The sequence below is a fragment of the Eulemur rufifrons genome, chromosome 29 (assembly GCF_041146395.1).
Source record: "Eulemur rufifrons isolate Redbay chromosome 29, OSU_ERuf_1, whole genome shotgun sequence".
Lineage (NCBI taxonomy): Eukaryota > Metazoa > Chordata > Mammalia > Primates > Lemuridae > Eulemur > Eulemur rufifrons.
In genome coordinates, this window is record NC_091011.1 from 21,363,513 (window position 1) to 21,388,850 (window position 25,338).

Genomic DNA, 25,338 nt, shown 5'->3' on the forward strand with positions numbered 1-25,338 from the left:
CTGACGCCCGTGGACCCTGGGGAAAACTCTATCACTTCAGTCTGAAAATGAAACTACTTCAAATGCTGTGGCATTCCTACCACTTCCTAAAGGCAAACAGTGCCCGTGATCTTCAGTGCCAAGGGAGAAAAGCCCCCTCAGAGCCCTCAACCTGTGGCCAGGTGGTGACCACATGGATAGGACGGCCCCTTTGAGTCACATCCCCCCCTCAGGCTTCCCAGCCTCCCTGGGCCAGCAAACCAAAACTGGGTTTCTGTTTTCCTACCTGGGAGGAAACCGAAACAAAACCAACCCCCACACGGCACACCCTGTCCCCGGCCCCACGGGAGGGAGCCACCCTTGCCCGCAGCACGAGGACCTCACACTGCCTTGTCCAGGCACCCACCACCCTGGACCTCCCCTGGGACTACTCCCATTCCAAAGTCTTACGGAACATTCCAGAACTCAGTTATCAAGTAATGAATGTTTGTTCATCCTCCCCAAGGCCAGTTAGATGCACACACACACAGATGAACAAAATCCTCCAAGCAAACCAATTGTTTTCATGTGTCATCGCTGAAAATGCCACTAATTCTTTTTTCTCAGGTCCTTTTATTTTTATTTCAGTTTATTTATAGCTTTGTTGGCCAGTTTTTCTCTGCAACACTCTCCTTATTCCACCCGTGGGCTTCCTGCTTCCTGTCTGCCCTCTGCCCTCGGCTCTCTGCCCGCCGTCTCTCCTCTCAGCACAGGCTGAGTTGGGACTGGGTAGGCAGGTGCCCGCCACACTTCCCGTTATTCCAGTATCCCGAAACGTATACCAGGAAGGTGCCAGCGGGATGCCACCGCTGCTCGGCTGTGCGGATTTATGCGTAACACAAAGACTCTCCGGACACGAAATGGAGTTTCTGATAAGAAGGAGCCCTGCCTCGTGTGGCTCCCGAGTGCTCCGTCAGAATGTCACGAATCCGCCACACACACTCAGAAGGCAGGAAGCCTGAGTCTCCCGCCCCACGAGAGAAGCAGGAACTCCTTTGTTCGTGTCCCACCCCCATTTCCCCTTTCCTCGGCCTTGGGAGCACCAGGCAGGAACGTGAAAGTCAGCAAGACAGTGACAGCAGCCACAGACCGTGCATTGACCTGCAAAGCTCCTTCCTGGCTGCCCTGCTGCCCGCGTGCTCCCGCTAGCCAGTGGTTGGGATTTCTTGGCAAGGAGGTTTGTCGTAAGGCAGGTCCCTGTAAATCTGGGCCCCAGAAGCTATGTACATATTTCACTGATTCTGAAATGCATTTTTTTTCACATATTAACCCTCTGTAATTAGGAGACATTTTATGATTGACAGCATGTCATTATTTTTTGCCAGCATTTTTATTTTCTTAGAGATACATGACATAACGTTTCTATGATCAATACCTTTTAGATTTCATGAAAGACATTAAATGCATTAGCACACAGGATCTCCTAGCCCCGGAGGGAATGCTCTTAATAGTATGTCCCTAGGGCTCTCTCTACAGCTAGACACACTGTCACCCGAAGCTAGAAGGCAGAGGGACAGGTGGCAGGGAGAGAAGGTCCCGCATACCAAAATGCAGCAGCACATATTTGCTTACATGAAGCCTTTTTTCTCCCCAAGACCAAACTTAGGAGACTAAGCCAGGCTCAGTAAAAAAATGGATATATAAAGAAATGTTGAAAATATTTCTTTCCCAAAGAAGAGAGTATTGTACTAACTGACAGATACATCTGAAGATTCAGATACACACAAAGAAAAGCTCCTTTTACATACCTGGTCCTGGTTTATACAATTGATTCCTGTTTAATATATTCTCATAGTTATCTCGATCAATTAACATTGATAAAATGCTCCTTTTGTGCTATGCTCTGGGCAAGGTGCAGGGAATAAAAATATGAATAAACAAGTTGGGTGCCCTAAGGTAGTCAGACCAGGAACAGAGAGAAACAAAAATAACTAAATGACAGGTAATATATAAAATATTCTGAGACTACAGAAACAGGAGCAGTTGATTCTTCCTAGGAATTAAGGAAAGATTTTGAGAAAAGGGAGACTATTTAAGCCAAGGCAGAAGTTAGCCAGAAAAAAGGGAGCAAGCGGTGCACAACCTGTACCACCGTACATGGCAGCCCTGGAAGGCAGAAGATGGGCCCCAGCAGAAAAGACTGGTAAGGCAGAATGAAGCTGACTCAAAAAGAGTTCTATATGCCAGACTCTGGTGTTTGGCTTTTATCTGTGAGTCAGTTTTTAAAGACATCACTTATACGATGAGATCTGCTTTTCAGGAAGACAATTTCACGGGGTAAGAAACGGCCCAGAGCAAGGTGAAACTCTTGGAATAGGAAACTCTGAGAAAAATGCACCTGAGCATCAGGCTGAGGCAGGCTTGAGCTATGCACAGGGACCAAAGCTCGCAACCAACATCTAATGAAAAGAGAAGGAGAATGGCAGGAACACGACTGTCACCCTCCAGGCTCACCCCCACACCGTTCCGGTTGCCCTTACGTGGAGTCCAGCAGGGTCCCATCCAGAAGGGAGGCGTTGTAGTGATACTTGAGGTAGTCCCCCTTCTTGCTCAGCACTGAGCAGTCGGGGGGCTTGTAGTGGGAGGTGATGCTGATGGAGTCCGCAGGGTTGTGGAAGTCAATCACGTGGATGTCAAACACCAGCACGGCCGAGCCGGGGATGTTCCCTAACGAACAGACACAGGGAATTAATGAATGAACCTTGTAAGCTGCAGCACATGCGCCTCCCCAGTATCACCAGGCATGTCCTCATGGCCCTCCAAGTGAGAAATGCAGGCACCCAGTATGAACTCCTGGGAGACTGAAGCTAAATGGGCCATGAGAAGTAACCTAATCTTCGTTTTACAGATGGAGAAACTGAGGCACGGATGTGTCCAAGGTCTTACAGCCAGTTATGAACACAGTTTGGACTAAAATTCAACACTATGGGCTATTGCACCATGGAATGATTGAGCCCGAAAGATGAGTGACTAAGCTGATCACAGAGGAGCAAACTCGAGCCTCACCAAATTAAGACTTGCCCCTCCCCCACAGGAAGTGGAAGGCGGGATGAGAAAATCAGTGGCAGAGTGAGAATCATCCCAGTGTCCTACCACTGCTCAAGAACATAAAATTAACATAAACTGCATAGAGGAGAAGACCCTCAACAAAACTGACCCCTTATGACAGTGCGCCTAACAGTCATGACACGCTTTTACAACGCATCCTATTTGTTCTACATAAAATTATTAACAAATTTTTCTTTTCCATGATCTCCATTTTTGAAAACAGTATCTCTCATCTGAATAATGTTTTACAATTTACAAAAGTTATTTCTCGCATACCTTTTCTCATGAAATCCCTGTAGCAAACTTACGGGGTAAGTATTACCATCAACCCAGGAATTTAATGACAGCCTCTCAGGTGCTGGGGGACACCTTAAGCACATGCTCAGTTCTGAAACACACCTCTAGGTCATTTCAGAAAAGTTCAAATGTAAAAAATTTTTAAATTATGTTAGAGTCAAGGATATGTATAGTATTATCATTAGCATTTTACTATAAGAAAACCAACTCAGACTTGATACAACTCAAGAAAACAACACAGCTGTAGGCAGATCAGATAGACACACGGACACCAACAGCCCCTCCCACCTCCCAGCCTCACCAGGGAGGTGACACAGACCAGGTACTTTCCTGTGTCTGTTTCTTGGTTGGTCCCTCTCCTCTCTCTCTCTCTAATAGACACACATACATACACACACACCCCTCTCTTTTCTTTTTTTTTTTTTTGAGACAGAGTCTCACTCTGTCACCTGGGCTAGAGTGCCGTGGCATCAGCCTAGCTCACAGCAACCTCAATCTCCTGGGCTCAAGTGATCCTCTTGCCTCAGCCTCCTGAGTAGCTGGGACTACATGTGTGCGTCACTGTGCCCAGGTAATTTTTACTATTTTTAGTACAGACGGGATCTCACTCTTGTTCAGGCTGATCTCAAACTCCTGAGTTCAAGCAATCCTCCCACCTCGACCTCCCAGAGTGCTAGGATTACAGGTGTGAGCCACCACACCTGGCCCCTCTCTCTTAATGTGTGTTTATTAAGTACCAGGCATTCTACTAAGTGCTTTATAGGTATTATTTAATTCTCATTAAAATGCTATATTCCCAATTTACAGGTGAGGAAACTGAGATACAAAATTTGGGGCTTGTCCAAAGTTAAAGGTAATAATTAGAGAATCTTGTGCTTTCTAGCAGAACACAGGTGCCTGGCATTCACTCAGGACGGGGAGCTGCTGCTGTGAGTGGAATGCGGTGCAGGTCCGTCCCCCAGGAGCCAGGAAGTGAGACAACCGCCAGCCAGAAGGCTGCTCTGAGCCAGGGCCAAGGGCGGCTCCGTGGGAAACTAACACACATGACCGGGGGTGAGTGGCTGCAGAGCCAGATCAGTGCTTTCAGAACCTTGGTAACCCATTCAGGTCACCTGGGAGGAACTTGAAAACAGTATGCTAAGTGGAAGCAGACAGACACAAAAGGCCACATCCTGTGGGACTCCACTGGTATGCAATGTCCAGAAGAGGCCAATGCAGAGACAGGAAAGAGATTACTCATTGCCAGCCGGGGGGCGGGGGGCTGAGGGGCTGGGGGATGGGGAGAGGGCACTGACAGTGACTGCTAATGGGTAAGCAGTTACTTTTTGAAGTGATGAAAATGTCTGGAATTAGACAGTGGTAATGGTTGCACTACCTTATTAGTATATTATACTAAAACAACTAAATTGTAAACTTTAGAATGATTAATGTTATAGTATATGAATTATATCTGAATAAATAATTAAATTTAAAAATCTCTCTCCTAGATATATATCCAAAAGAACTGAAAGTGGAAATCTGAACACCCATGTACATAGCAACATTATTCACAACAGGCGAAAAGTGGAAACAACCCAAGCGTTTGTCGCCAGATGAACTGATAAACAAAATGCAGTATATACATATGATAGAATATTCATTCAGCCATAAAGAGGAAATGTATTAGCCAATAAAAGGAATGAAATTTTGATATATGCTAAATATGGATGGACCTTGAAAACATTATGCTAAGTAAAAGAAACCAAACACAGAGGGGCAGATAATACATGATTCCACTTACATGAAGTCCCTAGAATAGGCCAATTCATAGAGACAGACAGTGGAGTGGTGGCTGCCAGAGGCTGCCAGGAGGGGGAAGGGGAGTTACTGTGTAACAGTTTATGTTGGGGATGATGAAAGAGTTTTCCGGATAGACGGGAGGTGATGGTTACACAACACTGTGAATCTGTTTAATACCAATGAAGTGTACACTTAAAATGTTTAAAATGGTAAAGATGTTATGTATATTTTACTACAATAAAGAAATCAATCAATGTAATTTACCACATTCACAGAATAAAAAAGAAAATCATATGATCATCTCAAAAAAAAAACCACCTAGGAGCATTAAAAATCATGTTAATGCCCGAGCCCCACTCTGAGATTCAGAAGTAGCTTATCTAGAGCAGCGGTCTTGGACTTAGCTGGGTATCAGAATGTCCTGGGGAACTTGGTAAAAGTACAAAGGGCCAGGCCTTCTCCCACTCACACCTGGGTGCTGTGAGCTTTAAGCATTGCAGGTGACTCTCGTCTGTGATATACACCAAACTTTGAGAACCCTCAGAGTAGATTGAAGCCAGGCATTTAAGAAAAGTTTTCACACATTTAGGAATAACATTAATCAGGTGTCGGGCAGATGTGGGGGGAGGAGATGGGTGTATACATACATAATGAGTGCGATGCGCACCGTCTAGAGGATGGACACGCTTGAAGCTCTGATTTGGCGGGGGGGGGGGGGGGGGGGGGCACTGGGGGCAAGGGCAATATACATAACCCAAACTTTTGTACCCCCATGATATGCTGAAATAAATAAATTAAAAAAAAAGTTTTCCAGGGATTTTTCTCACAGGCAACCAAGTTTAAGGAACACTATGTTACGTGGTCTTTAAGTGAGCATGTGACCTTTCTTTCTCCTATCCAGGTAGGCAGACACCAAATTCGGTCAATGCAAATATAATCGCCCTTCCAAGGCACTGGGTACAGAGCCTTCTCCAGGGCAAAAGGATTACACCTGGAGCCACCCACATCCTGGGATCTGACATCAGCTTGTCAAGCATTCTCCTGACAACGAAGCCTGAGGATTCCAGGCACGAGCATTCCAAGCGTGGAGAGGTCGATGCACACGCAGTCTACTCAGCATGAGGTCTGTAAGTCGGCTCCTACGAAGTGAAGTGAGTCAGTCCACCAGGTGCTGATTTCCTCAGACGAGGCACAAACACACGGCTATTGAGGGCATCAACAAGACATAAGCTCTGTGTGGGAGGAAGTTTTTGTCTTTTTCTTTGCTGAATCCCCAGCACCTAGAGTAGGGTCTGGCCATGAAGATAATCAACGAATCTTTCCTGGATGAGCAGATAGAGATCCCACCTGCCCTGGGGCCTCGAGCTCCACCCATCTATCTTTCTCTGAGTTCCACAAAGCTGTCTATAAAATATGTATAGAAACGAGTGCTGACCAAAAAACAGGTGAGAACAATCCAACATTTCACTGTGGCCCCAACATCAGCCTCCTCTCTCAATAAACCCTTAACCAATGCAGACGTGGACATTCAGTTTTCACCAGTCTGCCTCCTCGAGACACAGATGACAAAAATAGAAAGGCAGCCGGCTAGGAGACTGCAGCTCCTGGAGGGTATCAGAAAGTCCTGAACGTCCTCTGAGAGCTCTGGGACTTCTGGTTTGAGTTCTCAGTTCTCATATGTGAGTATCAACAAGTCACCATAGATGGAAACTCAGTTCTTTCTGTCTGCCTAGGACACATGCAGGTCAGAAAGCCCCAGGTAATTAGGACACTGTTATGAACTGGAAAAAAAACTGAAAAATAAAAAATTAGGACATGGCTATGAACTGAAAGATAAATAAGTGAATGAATAAATGAAAGCCCTGGGCCCAATTCTGGCTTCATCACTGATTAGCCACTGTGGCCTTGGAAAAATGACTCAAACTCTCCAGGGCTCATTATCTTATCTAAACCACAGCATAGTAACAGGTCAGAGGATTGTTTCTAGGCTTGAATGAGTTCAAGTGCAACAAGTCCTAGACTCACAGTGGGTAAAACGTAAGTTATTTTCTTCACTTTCCTCTCTTTCCTAAAAGGGTACTCAAATGGTCATTTGGAAGTTGGGTAACAACAAACCACTGAGGAAGCAACGCTTACACAAACTTGCGGACAGAATCCATTCCCCACTGCAGGGCTGCAAACACATCGAAGCATCCTAACTTCAGGGCTGACCCCATGGAACAAAGCAGACAGCAGAAAGGTCCAGAACCTTTCTCACAAGGCCTATCCTGATGGCCGGGCGCCTGTAATCCTAGCACGCTGGGAGGTTGAAGCAGGCGGATCGTTTGAGCTCAGGAGTTCGAAACCAGCCTGAGCAAGAGCGAGGCCCCATCTCTACTAAAAAAAATAGAAAGAAATCAGCTGGACAAATTAAAATATATAGAAAAATTAGCCGGATGGTGGTGCATGCCTGTATTCCCAGCTACTTGGGAGGCTGAGGCAGGAGGATCGCCTGAGCCCAGGAGTTTGAGGTTGCTGTGAGCTAGGCTGATGCCACAGCATTCTAGCCCAGGCAATAGAGTAAGACTCAATCTCAAAAAAAAAAAAAGGCCTTCCCCTTCCTCTCCACCAAGCCTGCATAGGAAAGCAGCTGCAACAAAAGAAAATGCTGACAGAGGCTGAGAGCCTCACGGAGAGCCTGGCAATTCATTCCTCCCACAAATATTTGCTGAACGCATACTATGTGCTGGGCCTTGGGGTATGTGGCAAGGAAGCCACAAACTAGATGGATTCTGCATCCTGACACCCTTCTGGGCCAGTCCCTCAGGGCCCAGCATTAGACCCTATGCAATTCCCACAAAGAGGCCTCGGTGCTCACAGCTCAGGAGAAGACAGATGCAGACCCCGGCACAAGAGCACTTGGGTTTGACTCCTCGGGGCACCCTCCCCCACCGCAACATATGACTCAGGATGAAGCGGTCTCATGCCCAGAAAATTTACGAGCTTCCCAGAGCCTTATATAATTCTTTGCAGCATTCTATTTCATACTTGATGGAAAGCCAAAAGGAAAAAAATAATTTAAGCAAATGTTTTCCATCAATACATTCTTTTTAGAGAAACGAAGGATTAGTCCCTCAGGTCAGAATGAAACAAGAACACTCAGAAAATATTTACTTGTTTCTGTGTGTATTTGCCTGGAAGTAGAAATTTACATGATCAAAACAACAGTGCATCAAGACGTTGAATGAGCAGGACATGGAGCAAGGCCTAATGAATATATCTCAAGCTGCAATCTGTTGTGGCTTAATAAACTGGAAATTTAAATCAGGGAGAAAAAAAGTGTTTCTCCATGGTACACCCCAGTTTCTAACCAACTCTAACCAACTTACTGGGAAAAATCTCAAGATCTATATATCAATAGAAATCAGAACAGGGTTAACAAAATGAATGTGTACAGCCAGCAAGGCCAGCCAGAAATCCATCAGCAAAAGAACCCAGAAGCAAAATAAATATTGCACCAACTCTTCCTAAGCAAGTTAGCAAAAAATAGTCTATGAGAAAAAACATCCATAACTGAGAAAGAAAACATGGTTTGGAATACTATGCAGCCATTAAAAATATCTTCAGGTCAGAGTTAATCCACTCTCTCTCTCTCCTATGGCAAGACCCTGTCGCAGTGGTCCCTATTAAGAAAAAAATAGGCCGGGCACGGTGGCTCACGCCTGTAATCCTAGCACTCTGGGAGGCCGAGGCGGGTGGATCGCTCGAGGTCAGGAGTTCAAGACCAGCCTGAGCAAGAGTGAGACCCCGTCTCTACTAAAAATAGAAAGAAATTATATGGACAACTAAAATATATATATACAAAAAATTAGCCGGGCATGGTGGCGCATGCCTGTAGTCCCAGCTACTCGGGAGGCTGAGGCAGTAGGATCGCTTAAGCCCAGGAGTTTGAGGTTGCTGTGAGCTAGACTGACGCCACGGCACTCACTCTAGCCCGGGCAACAGAGTGAGACTCTGTCTCAAAAAAAAAAAAAAAAAGAAAAAAATATATCCATTGACATAGAAAGTTGTTCACAACACGTCTGTTGTTCACAACAAATTGGATGAAGAGAGAAATGACAAAGTAACATATACAGATGATTCCATTTTTGTCATTATTTATTGGTATAGGTGGATGTATTTTTTTTTTAACCTATACATACGAGGGCTCTCCGGAAAGTACCCAGCCATTGTTAAGATAACAAGAACAGGTACATGGCTGGATACTTTCCGGACAGCCCTCAGATACCCAAAAGTATGGAAGGCTATTCGCTTTGTGGTTATATTAGGTTCCTAATGCTGCTATAACAAATTACCACAAACTAATAAGTTTAAAACAATGCAAGCTGATTCTCCTAATTCTGGAGGTCAGAAGTGTAAATTCGAGGTGTTTTTAGGGATGTGTTCCTTTTGGAGGCTTCAGGGAAGAATATGTTTCCTCACCTTTTCCAGCTTCTAGTGGCCACCCTCACTTCCCGATGGTGGTGGCCCTTCCTCCATGGTCCAAGTCAGCAGGTTAGCACTTTCTCCCTTCTGACCTCCTGCGTCCCTCTTACAGGGACTCTTGTAAGTATTTCAAGGCCACCTGGATAATCCAGGATACTACCTCTATATCAACATCCTGAACTTAATCCCATCTGTAAAGTCCCTTTTAACAACGTAACATACTCACAGGTTCTGGGGATTAGGACATGGACACCTTCTGGGGCCAATATTCTGCCTACCACATTAACAAAGTTCATTTCTGGGTGGTGGGATGATGGGAGATTTTTGTTTTGTTTATCTGTATTTTTTTTTCCAAAGTCAACATGTATTATCTGTTTAACTTTTAAAAGGAAGTTTGCTATTAGGGTGACAAAACTGTCCTAAAACTTGATTTGGTGATGGTTGCACAACTCACTAAATTTACTAAAAGTCATTGAATTGTATACTTGAATGGGTGAATTTTAGGGTATATAAAACAAAAACCAAAAAGGAACTTCCGCACTTACTTTCAAATGGTTCTGCCAGGAATAAATAAATAAATGTAAAAGGAGATCAAACACAGCAAGACATTAACAACTGGGGAAACAAAGTAGAATTCACTATCTAGTTCTTTTAACTTTGTTGTAGGTTCAAAAATTTTCAAAGGGAAAAGGAAAATGGGCAGGGGGAATAAAGAGAACTAACAGAATAACTCTAGAAACTTCAGTCTATTTGGACATTCTAGTCTTAAACCGGACTTTAGCTTCAACATTTTTGGGCTCAAGAAGCCCTCCCCATTCAGCCCACCTGTCCCATGCCTGTGGTCCCAGCTATTCGGGAGGCTGAGACAGGAGGATCACGAGGCCAGGAGTTCGAGGCTGAAGTACACTATGACGGTGCCTGTGAATAGCCCCTGTACTCCAGCTCGGGTGACACAGTGAGACCCTGCCACTAAATAAAAGAGAAAACAAAAAAGAGAGAAGCAGCCCTGTTCCGACCCATGTGGAAGAGGCCACAGCCAGCGAGGCAGGTGGATGACGCTCACCTCTTCCTTCCTCTCCATAGCCCAGGTGAGGGGGGACCACAATCCTTCGCTTCTCTCCAATGCAAACACCGAGTAAACCTTCATCCATCCCAGGAATCACGTAGCCCTGCCCAATGTAGGTGTCAAAGGTGCGGTTCCGAGAGTAGCTAGAAAAGAAGGAAGGTCATTCGTGAGGAACACAGCAGCTGTATAAATTAGCCACGACCGTGATGCAAAGGAGCACGGAGGCCTCCAGACCCGGAACAGGATACACCACCGCCAGGAAACACGCTCCCCAGGGATGGAGAATAAGGTCCCCACACAGCCATCTGCACAAACACTCCCAGAAACAAGCCGTCCGACCCTCTGGTTGGGTCAGGTTATGAGAAGCACCACTCAGAAATGGAGTTAATATAAACCACACTGCACCGTTGGTAGCCATGTTGAATTAATGAAAAAAGCATCAAACATAGTCTTATCAGAAATTAAGAATGTGTCACAAGGACAATGTCTCAGGTATCCAAATAGAAGATATCTGTATATGTGGGACATGAATATTCTGACGGCGAGAAAAGCAGCACATATACCGAGGGCAATTTAATTCTGCAGTCTCTCCCACGGCCTGGATGAAATATCCCCACTGCAGGCCTGCTCGCCAAGCTACCCCTGTGACAACCTGGGTTTCCCAGGTGTCCCTGGCAGGGGACCCGAGTATTCCGCTCAGTGGAGAGACCCAGCCTCTGTGTAAATTGCCAGTGGAGTCTGATTACTATGAGTTTGCTGAAAAGAGGAATCGATGCCCCCAAACCTGATGATTCCAGAATAAAATAACAAAACATCATAGACCCAGTCTGCGCTCGGGCCACAGGGGCCTGCCCCTCCTGCCCACACCAGCCGGTGCAGATGAGGCAGAAGCTTGTCCTGACAGAGCCGGTCAGCTCTGCCGTCACCTCGTCAGGCACGGTCGGGGGACGACTGCCCGGAGACGGTGGTCCTGCCAGGTGGGGTCAGGGAGATGAGAAGGCAGAGCTGTGGGGGCGTTCCCTTCTCAATACCCCTCGGAGTCCGCACAGCCAAGGGGCATGAAGAAATGATACTAACATGATTTTCCTCACCCAGGAAGCGAGAGATTATCGACAAAAACCCCCAGAGGGTACTGTGGAGAAGCACCCCGTCCTACCCGCCAAGGAGAGCAGCCCCAAACCTCCTCCCCTCACTGGCAGGAAGGCGGGGAAGGGAGCACAGCAGGGAAGAGGAGCACAGTCCCCGGCTCTGTGCACCCTCCAGGCAGGGCAGGGCTCTCACCTTCCCCGGCTCCTACCTCTCCGGCAGGTACAGCCCACTGCTAGGCACACAGGGAAGGGGAGGAAACCTGTGAGCTGGGGTCCTGATGAAGGGACTCTGGGTGGTGGGAGAGAGGGCAGCTGCCTCACGGGGGAGGAGCTGCCAGCGGAACAGATGGCAGAGGTTCCACGGGGCAGGGGGACGTGGACACTGAAGGCCACGGGAGCTGCATACGGGAGAAGCACTGGGCCAGCAGCAGGGGCTGGGCGGAGAGGCAGGAAACAGCCTCAGAAGAGACCAGAGGAGCAGGGTGGGCCTGAATAACTTTAAATGTCCAAGATGAGTAAATGGAAAACCATCCTGTTCCCCAGTGGAAAAGCAGTTAATGCTCCCCTAAACTAATCTGTGGAACTTTAAAATAACTCCAGTCAAAATCCCAGTGGTGTATCTGTGGTGCAAGGGTGTCAATAAAGTAATTGTAAAATTCGTTTGGAAACAGATATAATTAAGAATACTGTTTTAAAGGTGCAGTATATAGCAAGCTATCGTTATTGTAAAAAATTAAAATGGGCCAGGCGAGGTGGCTCACATCTATACTCCCAGCACTTTGGGAGGCCAAGGTGGGAGAATCGCTTGAGCCCAGGAGTCAAGACCACCCTGGATAATATAGCCAGACCCTAACTCTACAAAAAATAAGAAAAATTAGCCGGGCATGGTGACACACACCTGTAGTTCCCAGTTGCTGGGGAGGCTGAAGCGGGAAGATTGCTTGAGCCCAGGAGTTTGAGGTTGCAATGAGCTATGATCATGCTACTGCATTCCAGCCTGGGCAGCAGAATTTTATTGAACATGTATGGAAAACCCATGAAGTTAATAACACCAGTTTCCTGTGGAGAGGGGAACTGGGACAAGGACAGGAGGGAAATTTGTCATTTTGAATCATGTCAATGTATCACTTAGTAGAGAAAAATTATATTTAAAAAAAAAAATACTCTCTACCATACAAACTAAAAAGCTAACAATAGTTAATAATAGTTAAAGGCATGATGCTAGCCCAGGAATGGATAAATCAATAGAAAAGCATAAAAATTCTAGACAAAGACCCAAAAGCATATATAAGAATTTAGTTCATAACAAATGTCACATTTTAGGTCAGTGGGGAAAAGACGGTTATTCAATGAAGGATGTTGGAAAAACTAGCTAACCACTTGGAAAAAAATAAAGTTAGATCCTTCCTGTTACATTGATACCACAGTAAATTCCAGACGGATTACAGATTTAAACACGAAAGCATTTACGAGCATGGAGAGAGCCTGTTAACACCGGTTACCTCAGGGTGGTGTGAATGAAAGGGCTGATGGGAAATTATTACATTTATCCTTACACATCTTTTCATTATTTCAATTACACAATTAAAATATATAACTTTCAAAAATAAAAATTCTAACAAAGAAGATTTTAAAGGATAAAAAAATAAAACCATTAAAGGGATTGAAGAAAAAGGCAAATATTTATATATTCTAGGGAGGGGACAACCTTTGTAGCAAGTCACCAAAGACAGGAACCATAAAGGGCAAGTCCAACATATTATATTTAACAACATAAAAAGTTCACATTTAAAGGTTCAAAAATCAAATTAACCAAAATCAAAACGCAAGTAAACAGAAGAAAATGTTTTCAACAATGTACAACCATAAAAGAATTAATATCTTTAATATAGAGAGCTCTTTGAATCAATAAGAAAAGGACAAATGCCAATACTCTCAGTAGAAAAACAGGCAAAGGACCCAAACAGGTAATTCACAAAAGAAGATATCCAAATAAACATTTGAAGGGATTTCAACCTCCATAGCAGTCAAAGAAATTCAATTAAAACCACAGGTGCCATTTTTCTCCTATAAATTAGCAAAGATTATTTTTAAGTGACACCCAATGTTACCAAGTTTGTAGGGAATGGACATTCTTAAACTAGGATGGGCAGTAAAACCTTCCTTGAGAGCAATTTGATAGTATATCTCAAAAGCTGTAAAAATACACATAACCTTTGACCCAGAAGGTTTACCCTAAGAAATTTACCCCAAGGAGACAATCATATATTTTAAGATTTAGCTATAAAAATAATTACTGCAGTCCTAATTAAATGTCAAAAGATAGGACACGACATAAATGACAAACAACAGGGACTGATTACCTAAATTAAGGCAAATCTATACAACAGAATACATGCAGCTATTAGGATAGGCTAGATCTCACTGTACTGAAATGGAAAGCTATTTGAAACCTAAGAAAACTATGGTTCTATTAGGTAAATAGAAATCTAGTGTACACTGTAAAATGATCCTTCAGTTGGAAATATAATTACAGGGAATAAAGAACAGAACCAAGGTGGAATGTAACACGTAACAATGTACACAGGCACTGAAAGATTTCTTTTTTGCAACAGAAAAAGATAAAAACTCAAATGTTCATCAATAGGGAAATGGTTATATAAATACGTTATATTCAACCAGTAGGACACTATGTAGATGGAAAAAATAAATGATTTTTCTTTGTGCATTAACATGGAAAAATCCCAACGTAACAAAAAGCAAAGAACAGAACAGTAAATATAGCACGCGATATACTACACATTCTATATGCCAAATACTATAAAGAGGAGAAAATAAGATAATATTTGTATTCGCTGATATCAGCATTTTAAAAAAATCCACACATTGGAAAAATAAAAAAGAAACTACTAATAAAAATGGTTAACTCTAAGGGGGTGAAAGGTAGACAGGGACAGGTGTACAACACATCTCAATGCACACACTATGTTTTGATTTTGAGCCGTATGATTTACCTTTTTCCAAAAAATTTAAATAAAAAATGTAAAAGAAAATATAGATACTAGGAACAAGAATGAATTATTCAAATTGAGGAATACCATAAACAAATTCTTATGTAATGTTTTTGGATGACTAAATAGACTAGACGTCCATCACCTCCGAGAGGCAGGGAGGTTGCTGTCCTTATTTGTTGGCTCTACAGGAAGCTAAACGAATAGTTTCCGAACAACACATGCCACTTGAATGAGCAAGACATACCAAACTCCAGCCATCTGTACAACTGCAGGGCCTTGCCTGATAAACAAAACAAAACTCCAAATAACAAAAGAAGCACGGCAGTTAGCTCTAGGGCACCCAGCATCCGGAAGGAAGCTGAATGCATCCAACCAGTCCCCTCCAGCTGATCAGCCTTTGAAGTTGGCAACACGCCTTCACATACCTTATCTCTTTAATCTAACCATCTCTTTGAGAAAGGTGCAGGGACAGGGAAAAAACTGAAGTCCAAGAAAGTCAAATGCTGTCCAAAGTCACACAGCTACTGCACGGTATACGTCTCTGACCTCGCTTCTGGCCACTCCCCATCTTGGACCCCAACCTTGGGTTTAGATGTGGGCAGCTAAGCACAGTATAAGGGGGTGGTGGGAGTCTAGAGTGAGCCTCTCCTGTTTTACTGCAGACCCATCTAAAATAGCCCCCAAGAAAAAGGCTGTTATAACAGTCTAGGAAGAAACCCAGTATCAGAAAACAAAAACCTAAATTAGAGATGAAAACACTATCATGCAGCACGGACAGAGTTATTTAGACCGTGGTCCAGATCGTGATAGATTGTATTTAATAAGACACTGGAGTGACTGAAGGCTCCAGTTGTTTCCTTACCTGGAATCAAAAAGGGTGCCGTCCAGAAGGGTACCATTGTAATGATACCTGAGAAAGTCCCCGCTTTGACTTATCCGCTCACAGTTTTCTGGTACTACTTTGTTCTCAATGGAAATGCTGTCCTTGGGGTTGTGGAGGTCCAATAACGCAACATCAAACACCAGAGATGCCTGTCCAGGAATGTCTTTCCCTAGAAGGGAATGGAGCACAATGATTACATTAGGACACAAGATTGAGGAAATACTTTACAACTCAATACCCTCTGGCTTGGTGTTCCTCATTCATTGAAGTTTCCAAGCAAAGGAAACAAATGTTCCCCAAGTCTTGGGTGGTCCCTCATGGTGTCCAACCATGGGGCGGTGGGCATAATATAAAGCCTGACTTACTCAGCAAAAGGAGCAAACTGATATTAATGACATAAGAGACTACCATGATCGTATTTTCTGTGCTCATGCTGGAAAATCAAAGCTCTATGTGGGTGACCATGCACCCACATGCAAGCCCAAATACATACCTCTGTGGGTTTCTGTTTGTGTACAAATGCAAATCACAGACATTTAAAGGCACAAATTCCAAAGCTCTGGTCTGGTTCTGGAGAACTGTACACAGACTTGTTCTTTGGAACCAACAGTCAATATTTTTTTAAGAGGCTGAATGCAAAATTCAATCCTTTAAGTGTATGCAAAACAAGACATAAGTAAATGAAAGTTAGCTAAGATAACAGAGAAAAAAATGGCACCTACAATCCAAAATATAAATAGGTCTCAAATCATTTCTTTTTTTTTTTTTTTTTTGAGACAGAGTCTCACTCTGTTGCCTGGGCTAGAGTGAGTGCCGTGGCGTCAGCCTAGCTCACAGCAACCTCAGACTCCTGGGCTTAAGCAACCTCAAACTCCTGGGCTTAAGCAATCCTACTGCCTCAGCCTCCCGAGTAGCTGGGACTACAGGCATGCGCCACCATGCCCGGCTAATTTTTTCTATACATATTTTTAGTTGGCCAGATAATTTCTTTCTATTTTTAGTAGAGATGGGGTCTCGCTGTTGCTCAGGCTGGTCTCGAACTCCTGACCTTGAGGGATCCACCCTCCTCGGCCTCCCAGAGTGCTAGGATTACAGGCATGAGCCACTGTGCCCGGCCTTCAAATCATTTCTGTCTCACTTAATGGTACTGGTTCTCTTGGATGTTCCTGACAGCGAGGACGTATTAAACATCTGCAAAATGAAATTGACATGAAGAGAAAACAGGGCACTAGTTCTTCCTGTAAAGATCAATGTCAACCAATAAGTAACTCTTAAATCCAGTAATTTGAGATAAAAGAAAGTTAACTCTCAAACCAACTACCTCAACACTCTTGCTTGCCATTGGCTATGCCATACAAAGGAGTAGGCCTGTGTGAGGGAGCCAGACGACAGGCCCAGCCTGAGCTCCTTCAAATGGCCCCTTGGCAGAGTCCACCCCTTGGGTCCCCGTGATGAAATCTGCCGAAGGCAGGCTGCTGAGTCAGCCTCTGGAATCCAAGGTGTGGTCAATCCCTGAAGTGTGTGTGAGATAGAATATTAATCGTTTGTACTTTTCTGTGTCTTTTCATTTAAGAGAAAAAAGAAAGCCTTGAAAGTAACCCCACGGTTGAAATTTTTCTAGCACTAACATGTACTAACTGAGTATTTTCTATAGCAATTTTACTGAGATATAATTCACATACCATACAATTCACCCACTTAAAGTTATACTTGGTAGTTGAGCACAGTATTCACGCATTAAAAATAACTACCTTAAATATACCATTATTTAGTTAAGATAAATAAATAATAGTTCTCTTATTTGGCTTGTATCTATTATAGTTTTGTTACACAGATGATGTCAAAAGTCTGTGGGAGCCAAGGTGAATGAACTTCCTGTTGCCAAGGATGAGAAAATTTGAACATCGGTAAAAATAATAACTTATATCTCAGGGTGAGGACAATTAAGATATATTTACAAAAGTCGTTTATTTTTCTTTTAGTAGGGAATTCCACCCTTCCTCCCTCCTTTTTAAGAAACTAGAGATCTCTAGGACGTAAAATATATAAAAATAGGGGCAGACAGGAGGCAAGTCTGAGCCCCATCCACCCAGGCTCCCCTCTCCTCCTGCTCTGGAGACCTACAGAGCAAGGAAACAGACTGGAAAACATTACCTTGCTTATTATAAGTTGTTATAAGGTGGGTATCACCATCAGTAAACTTCTTAAATAGCATCATGTTCTCATTTATATTCTTTTTTTTTTTTTTTTTTGAGACAAGAGTGTCACTGTCACCCAACTAGAGTGAAATGGTGTCATCGTAGCTCACGGCAACCTCAGACTCCTGGGCTCAAGTGATTCTCTTGCCTCAGCCTCCCGAGTAGCTGGGCCTACAGACCCACACCACCATGCCTGGCTAATTTTTCTATTTTTAGTAGAGCTAGGGTCTCATTCTTGTTCAGGCTGGTCTCGAACTCCTCAGCTCAAGCGATCCTCCTGCTTTGGCCTCCTAGAGTGCTAGGATTATAGACATGCTCCACCTCGCTCAGCCTCATTTATATTCTTAACCACAAACAGTTATGCACCATGTAATGGCATTTTGGTCAACGATAGACTGCATATACAATAATGGTCCCATAAGATTATCATACCATATTTTTACTGTACCTTTTCTATGCTTAAATGTATTCACATATACAAACATTTTCCATTATGTTACAATTGCCTATAGTATCCAGTACAGTAACATGCTGTGCAGCTTTGTAGCCTAGCAGCAATAGGCTAATCCATACAGCCTAGGTGTGTCCTAGGTGTGTCCTAGGCTATACCATCTAGGTATGTGTGAGCATACTTTATGATGTTCACACAACAAAACGACCTAATGACACATTACTCAGAATGTATCCCTGTTGCTAAGCAACACATGACTATATCTATTTGCTGTTTAAATGCCTGGAGGTCTCTTTGTTATATCAGCCTGTTAGTATAGTTAAACATGTCTGAAATTCAAATACGAGTAACTGATAAATTGTTTATTAGCCAATATTCTATGTTTTCCTTTACAGTAAAACTATAAACAGGACACTAATTATAATTAATTAATGTATTTTCTTTACTTTTTTTTTTTTTTTTTTTTTTTTACTAGAGACAAGGTCTCACTATGTTGCTCAGTCTGGTCTCAAACTCTGGCCTCAAGTGATCCTCCCACCTTGGCCTCCCAAAGTGCTGGGATTACAGGCGTGAGCCACCATGCCAGGCCTAATTAATGTATTTTCTAACATTATGCTTCGCTTTTGTCCATATGGAACTAATGTCATAGGTAAAACCCATCACAGTGGTGCAAACTGGGAAAAATTTGGCAATTCTGACATCATACGGCTAAATTTCTACCTTGTCTGCAGCTTTTAGACTGTCTAGTTCAAATGTCATTTCACAGATGAGAAAGCAGAACAAGTTGGTGTCCACGGCCACATTACAGCAGGGGCACAGGGCTTCCTTATGAACACCAATGACCGTGAGTCAGTGGAAGTTTCTGCAACTCAATCACCAGGCGAGCGCTGTCCAACAGAACTTTCTGCAGCAATGGAAATGCTCCGTATCTGCACTGCCCAGTACGGTAGCCCTCAGCAATGTGTAGTTCCTGAGTACCTGAGATGTGGCACTGGGGCCAAGGAACTAAATTTTAAGTTTTATTTAAATGTTAGTTCTTTTTCCTTTAAATGTAAATAGCCATGGATAGCCAATGGTTACCACATTAGACAGTGCAGGCCCAGACCAAAAGGGCTGGTGGGTTTCGTCTGGTGACGGCTGAATTAATCACTGCAGTAGAAGTAAGGATGGGTGAGAATGGCTCCGAGAAAGAGCAGGACTCACCATCTCCATCTTCGCCATAGGCCAGGAAAGGAGGAATGGTGATGATGCGCTTTTCCCCCACACACATTCCCAGCAGCCCCTTGTCCATTCCAGGAATCAGCCAGCCAATTCCCACATACGTGTCATATGTTTTCATGCGATTGTGACTGAAAACCAATGAGAAAGGGAAAAAGTTCTGTACCATGAGGGTGTTTCCAACTCATCCCTCAGTAAGGTTTTTGTGACTCGAATCTAAGGTAAACAGTAAGCCCATGCCCATCCTTAGAGACAAGCATTTATGGATCTTGGCCCCCAGACACAGAGCAGAATTCCTCACATTTAGGAAGAAATGGAAAGCATGTATTTATGCCAGTGATTGCCAAAAACAGGCCAGCTATTCCACTAATCAAACGCGATCCAATGAGAGGCAACCACAAAGGGTTCCCTGTTCTCCAGCTGACCCCATACCTCTCCACAGCTTCAAATACACTCATCTTTCCCCTCCACCTATGGGAAAAGAATAAAAATGAGCCAAAACATGCATAAGTCTATTCAGAAACAGGGCCCTTCACTTAATGATGAGATCTCAAAATACCATTAAATTAGAAAAACATTGCTCTTAAATTTTTCTCAGATGGGCCAGGAGCAGTGGCTCATGCCTGGAATCCCAGAACTTTGGGAAGCCAACGCAAGAAGGTCACTTGAGGCCAGGAGTTCAAGACCAGCCTGGGCAACATAGCAAGACCCTATTTCTATAAAAAATAGAAAAATTAGCCAGGCATGGTGATGTGTGCCTATAAACCCAGCTACTTGGGAGCCTAAAGCAGAATTGCTGGAGCCCAGGAGGTCCCTGTGACCTTTGAGGTCACAGTGAGCTATGATCGCGTAACTGTACTCCAGCCTGGGCAACAGAGCAAGACCCTGTCTCTAAAAAAAGAAGAGAAAAGAAAGAAAAGAAAAGAAAAAAAAAAATTCTCAAAAATTTTCTAAGATATATTAAAATTTTGATTCTGGCACCATGGTGCATGCAACATTGACCAAAAGTCTTAAGTAGAGGATTAGAAACCCTTTTCTGGCTTCCGCATGAGCATATGAAGTAAGTGACAATGAAGAAAGGAACCAAGGGCCACTTCACTGACGCTGCCTTGAGCGGCGGGACTTACCTTGAATCAAATAAGGTCCCATCCAGGAACGTGCCGTTGTAATGGTACCTCACAAAATCGGACACCTGGATGGTCCGAGGGCAGCTGGGGGGCTTAAAGTAAGTGTGAATCTGAACCTGGTCTTCAGAATTCCAAATATCCATCAGAAGCACGTCAAAATGAAGCACTGAATCTGGCGGGATCACACCAGCTAGAAATTAAAGAGTGTTCACACTGAGTTCACAGTTGCTGCCTTTCGGGTCAGACAAATAAACACTAGGACACAGGCAAGGTGAAGAGAATCCGAAAGGGTTCAAGCCACTCACTGGTATAGAACTCCCAAATGACCCATTCTAACTCGATCTTTCCTCCAAATAAAATTGAAAGAAAAAAGAGACAATTTTCCTCTCATCAAGGATATCATTGAATGCATTTGTGTTAATGACACCTTCTCTCATATCTAGAAGAAATAAACCAAAGATGGAAATTTTAGCTGTATGTGAGCTCATTGCTTTCATTTTCCCCAATCTAAAGCTTCCAAGATTCTCTGATCTGCTTGACTGCAACAGCCTACAAATGTTCTAGTTGGTTCTATAGGTGTGTTTATAAGTACAGGACAAAAACTTACAAACGCCTTCACTTCCGTAGGCAAGCTTTGGGGGAATCTTCACGAAACGCCTCTCATTCACACACATCCCAATCAGGGCTTGGTCCATCCCTGTTATCAGCTGTCCTTTTCCCACAAACACGTTGAAAGTGGAGTCTCTGTCATAGCTGAGGACCCAAAAGATAGGGAGAGAGAAAGACAAGTATCAATAGTCCTTTCCTTGGTGAAACCAACCAGTGAAAATGTGCCCCTAGACATAACGAGCTCACGGCAAAGCAGCAAGCCTGCGAGGAGTTAGGGATACAGGAGTGTCTCCGCTGGACAGTAACTTGCGCAGTTAGAATTTTTAGATAACCTTGAATATTACCAGCAAATCTAGTTAGATAAATATTGGCACAACTCTCCCTAGGAAAGAAAAATATACGTTAAACTTGTTTTGCAAAATAGCTACCTATTCTTTCACTAAAAAAAAAAAAAAAAAAAAAAAAGAGTTTACTTCATTTTGTATGTGATTGGTACCTAAAAGCAACATCATAGGTACCAATGGGCCAATTTAACATAAACACACACACACACACACACACACACACACACACTTAAATATTTTTTAAAAGTCATCCAAGCAAATTAAACAAAGAGGCAGCATGATATAGCATAAAGCATACTTCTCAGTTTCTTCCAATACAAAACATGAGTAATAACAGCCATCCCGGTATCTGCATAACATAAAAAGTGCTCTGAAAACCTTAGTGTTATGCCAAATCTACTATAATTATCACAGGTAACAGGAAGTCTGATGTAGTCTTGCCATCACTAATATATTGATGTGTTTTAAAGGCTGACAGGTGATGGCCTTTGGTCGAAAGATAAATAATGAAATCGTGGCTGTGATTCACACCTTCATCTCTTAAAATGTCAAATTCAGCAATCAAGAATTTGCCTACTAGGAGACTGTGCCAGGTGCTTTGGGGGATATAAAAGAAGTCCAAGGCATGGACTTTGCCTTTGAGTATCTTATAAACTGGAAGAGAAACCAAAAGAGTTTCACTTGCTTAAGAAAACTGCAGAGTTTGCTTTATAATAGTGAGCAATAGAAATAATTTAGAAGTTCAAGGGTATGGCACCAACTGTATTTAATTAAGGCCAAGGCGTACAATAAAATGCTCTATGGCCACTTTATAATATCATAGATTTCTACAAGGTAAAGAGCACGTTACACAGCTACAACATAAAATAATACCATTTTTAACATATACATAGATATAGATGCATGTGAAAAAATCCACAAGGCAATACATGAAAATATTATCAGTGATAATCTATGGGTAGAGGACTTCAGGTAATTGAATTTGTTTTCTCTTTAATTCTCTTGCTTTTTAAAATGATCATGTAATTTTTTATGTAATAAAATGTTAAGAGCTGCTGGGATTTGCTTCATCAGGAGGTGCCACCCTTCACATTGTAAATTACTTTCACTTTTTCCTCTTTTCCCTAAAGAACAGTGAAGGCTAGCAGCAGAGTCCACGTCATCACCCCCACCAGAGCAGTTTCCCCAGTCCTGCCCCCCTTCCCTTTCTCCTCCTAGTTTCACAGCCTATTTTAATAGCCTTCCTTTCTTCAAGGTCAGTGAACAGAAGGCAGGATTTCAAGTTCAGGCCAAGAAGCCAGAGGACAAAAGCACATGGTCAGCTTTGCACCCAAGACAGCTTTACACCTCCACCCTCTATCTCCGGGCACCAACACTGCCCCCTGGAATGCCAGCTCTTGAATTTCACTCAGCTGGGACCCAGCCATGCTGTGGAGCCATCCTCAGACCAGATAATAACAGACCAGGTGGATAAGAACAGACCGGAAAGCAAGGCTTCAAAGACTCCCAAGGCACAGGACGCATGCAAACAGCATCAATGCACAGACAGGAAATGATTTTAAGAATATTTTTTTCATCCACAGAACCTGAATATAGTTCCCAAATTCAATAAATGTTTTTAACAATAACTACTATTTACAGTGTTTATAATGTGTCAGGCACAGTAGCAAACTAAGCTCTTCACATATACCACCTCATTTCATCCCCATACAAGGATTAAAACTTTAAAGTGGGTGCTATGATACTCATTCTCTTTGGAGGTTAAGAGTTTCCCAACCTCAAGAAGTTAGTCAAGTGGGAAAAAACGCTAGAATCCAGGACTGTCTGACTCTTACCCTCCAGGCACAGGGCCTCCCTAGAGGTGTATAAAAACCGTTGTTTCTTCACAGTATTAATTTCTTCATTTGATGATTCCCTTTAAGCCTTGTGAATAATTAAGTACCAAAGAGTTAGAAATGAAAAACACCTTTCTGAAAGAAATGTATACATTTATACAAGAAACTAACCAGGCAAGACCAGTCTTATCTACTGCTTCAAATGGACCATTTGGAAAAATAAAGTTGTTCTAATCAGCAGAATTGGCACAAATTCATGGGCCACATCAAGCCCAGAACTGCTCATGAAAACTACTTCTGCAAACTCTAGAACAAGTACTTATTCAGCCTGTCCCAGTGTCTGGCTTATTTACACCTTTTATAGGCATCCTATTCAGGATGCAGGAAAGAGATGACACACCCAAACCAGGCTGTTCCAGGAAAGTTTAATATAGGGGCTGTGCCCAGTGGACATCATACTCAATGGTGAAAACTAAAAGCTTTTCCCCTATGATCAGGAAAGAACAAGGAAACAAGCCTGATTTAACCACTTCTGTTCAACGTAGTACTGGAACTCCTAGCCAGAGCAATTAAGCGAGAAAAAGAAATACAAAGCACACCAATTAGAAAGCAAGAAGTAAAAGCATCTCTGTTCACAGATGAAATAATCCTGTATGTAGAAAACCTTATAAGAGTCCACCAAAAAAAGCTGTTAGAATTAATAAACAAATTTGGCAAAGTTTCAGGATATAAAATCAATATACAAAAATCAGTTGCATTTCTATACACTAATAATGAACAACAATCTGAAAACAAAATTAAAAGAACACTTCTATTTAAAATAGTATCAAAAAGAATAAGATACTTAAGAATAAACTTAACCAAGGAGGCAAAAGATTTGTATACCAAAAGCTAGAAAAAAATTGCTGAAAGAAATTTAAAAGAACACAAATAAAAATAGAAAGACATCTCATGTTCACGGACTGGAAGACTTACTATTGCTAAGATGTCCATATGCCTCAAAGTGATGTACAGATTCAGTACAATTCCTATCAAAATCCCAATGGCATTTTTTGCAGAAATAGAAAAAAAATCCTAAAATTCATATGGCATCTCAGAGACTCCAGATAACCAGAACAATCCTGAGAAAGAAGAACAAAGCTGGAGGCCCCACACTTCCTGATTTGGAAATGTATTACAAAGCTACAGTAATCAAAACAGCATGGTACTGTCCCAAATACAGACACAGACCAATGGAACAGAATACAAAGCCCAGAAATAAACCCTTTTAAATATGGTCAAATGATCTTTGACAAGGGCACCAAGACTACACAGCAGTGGGGAAAAGACAGTCTCTTCAACAAATGGTGCTGGGAAAACCGGACATCCACATGCAAAAGTTAGATCCTTACCTTACACCATATAAAACAATCAACTCAAAATGGATTAAAGACATAAATGTGAGACCTGGAACTATAAAACTCCTAGAAGAAAGCATAGGGGAAAAGCTTCAGGACATTGGATTTGACAATGATTTCTCAGATATGACACCAAACGCACAGGTAACAAAAACAAAAACAGACAAACGGGACTATGTCAAACTTTAAAACTTCTGAGCCGCAAAGAAAACAATCAACAGAGTGAAAAGGCCACCTACAGAATGGGAGAAAATATTTGCACACCATATATCTGACAAGTGGTTAATAGCCAGAATATATAAAGAACTACAACTCAACAACAACATCAAAAACACCCAATTAAAAAAGGAGCAAAGGACTTGAATGAACATTTCTCCAAAGAAGATATATAAACGGAGAAGCATTTTAAGAAATCAAGATGAAAAAGTTTTAGAAATTTGTTGCACAGTCTGAGTGAAGTGGCTCACGCCTATAATCCCAGCACTTTGGGAGACCGAGGCAG

General features: G+C 42.8%; 1 protein-coding gene across 2 annotated transcripts in view; it reads right to left on the reverse strand.

Moving 5' to 3' along the window:
* Positions 1–25,338, reverse strand: part of FKBP9 (FKBP prolyl isomerase 9) — a 41,293-nt gene that overhangs the window by 7,629 nt on the left and 8,326 nt on the right. For both annotated transcript variants that reach the window (XM_069462608.1, XM_069462609.1), the window contains exons 2-7: positions 21,259–21,404; positions 20,652–20,841; positions 19,510–19,655; positions 15,637–15,826; positions 10,670–10,815; positions 2,499–2,685 (exon numbers count right to left, since the gene is read on the reverse strand). In XM_069462608.1, the coding sequence (XP_069318709.1) occupies positions 2,499–2,685; positions 10,670–10,815; positions 15,637–15,826; positions 19,510–19,655; positions 20,652–20,841; positions 21,259–21,404 (1,005 nt within the window). The remainder of the gene's footprint in view (positions 1–2,498; positions 2,686–10,669; positions 10,816–15,636; positions 15,827–19,509; positions 19,656–20,651; positions 20,842–21,258; positions 21,405–25,338) is intronic.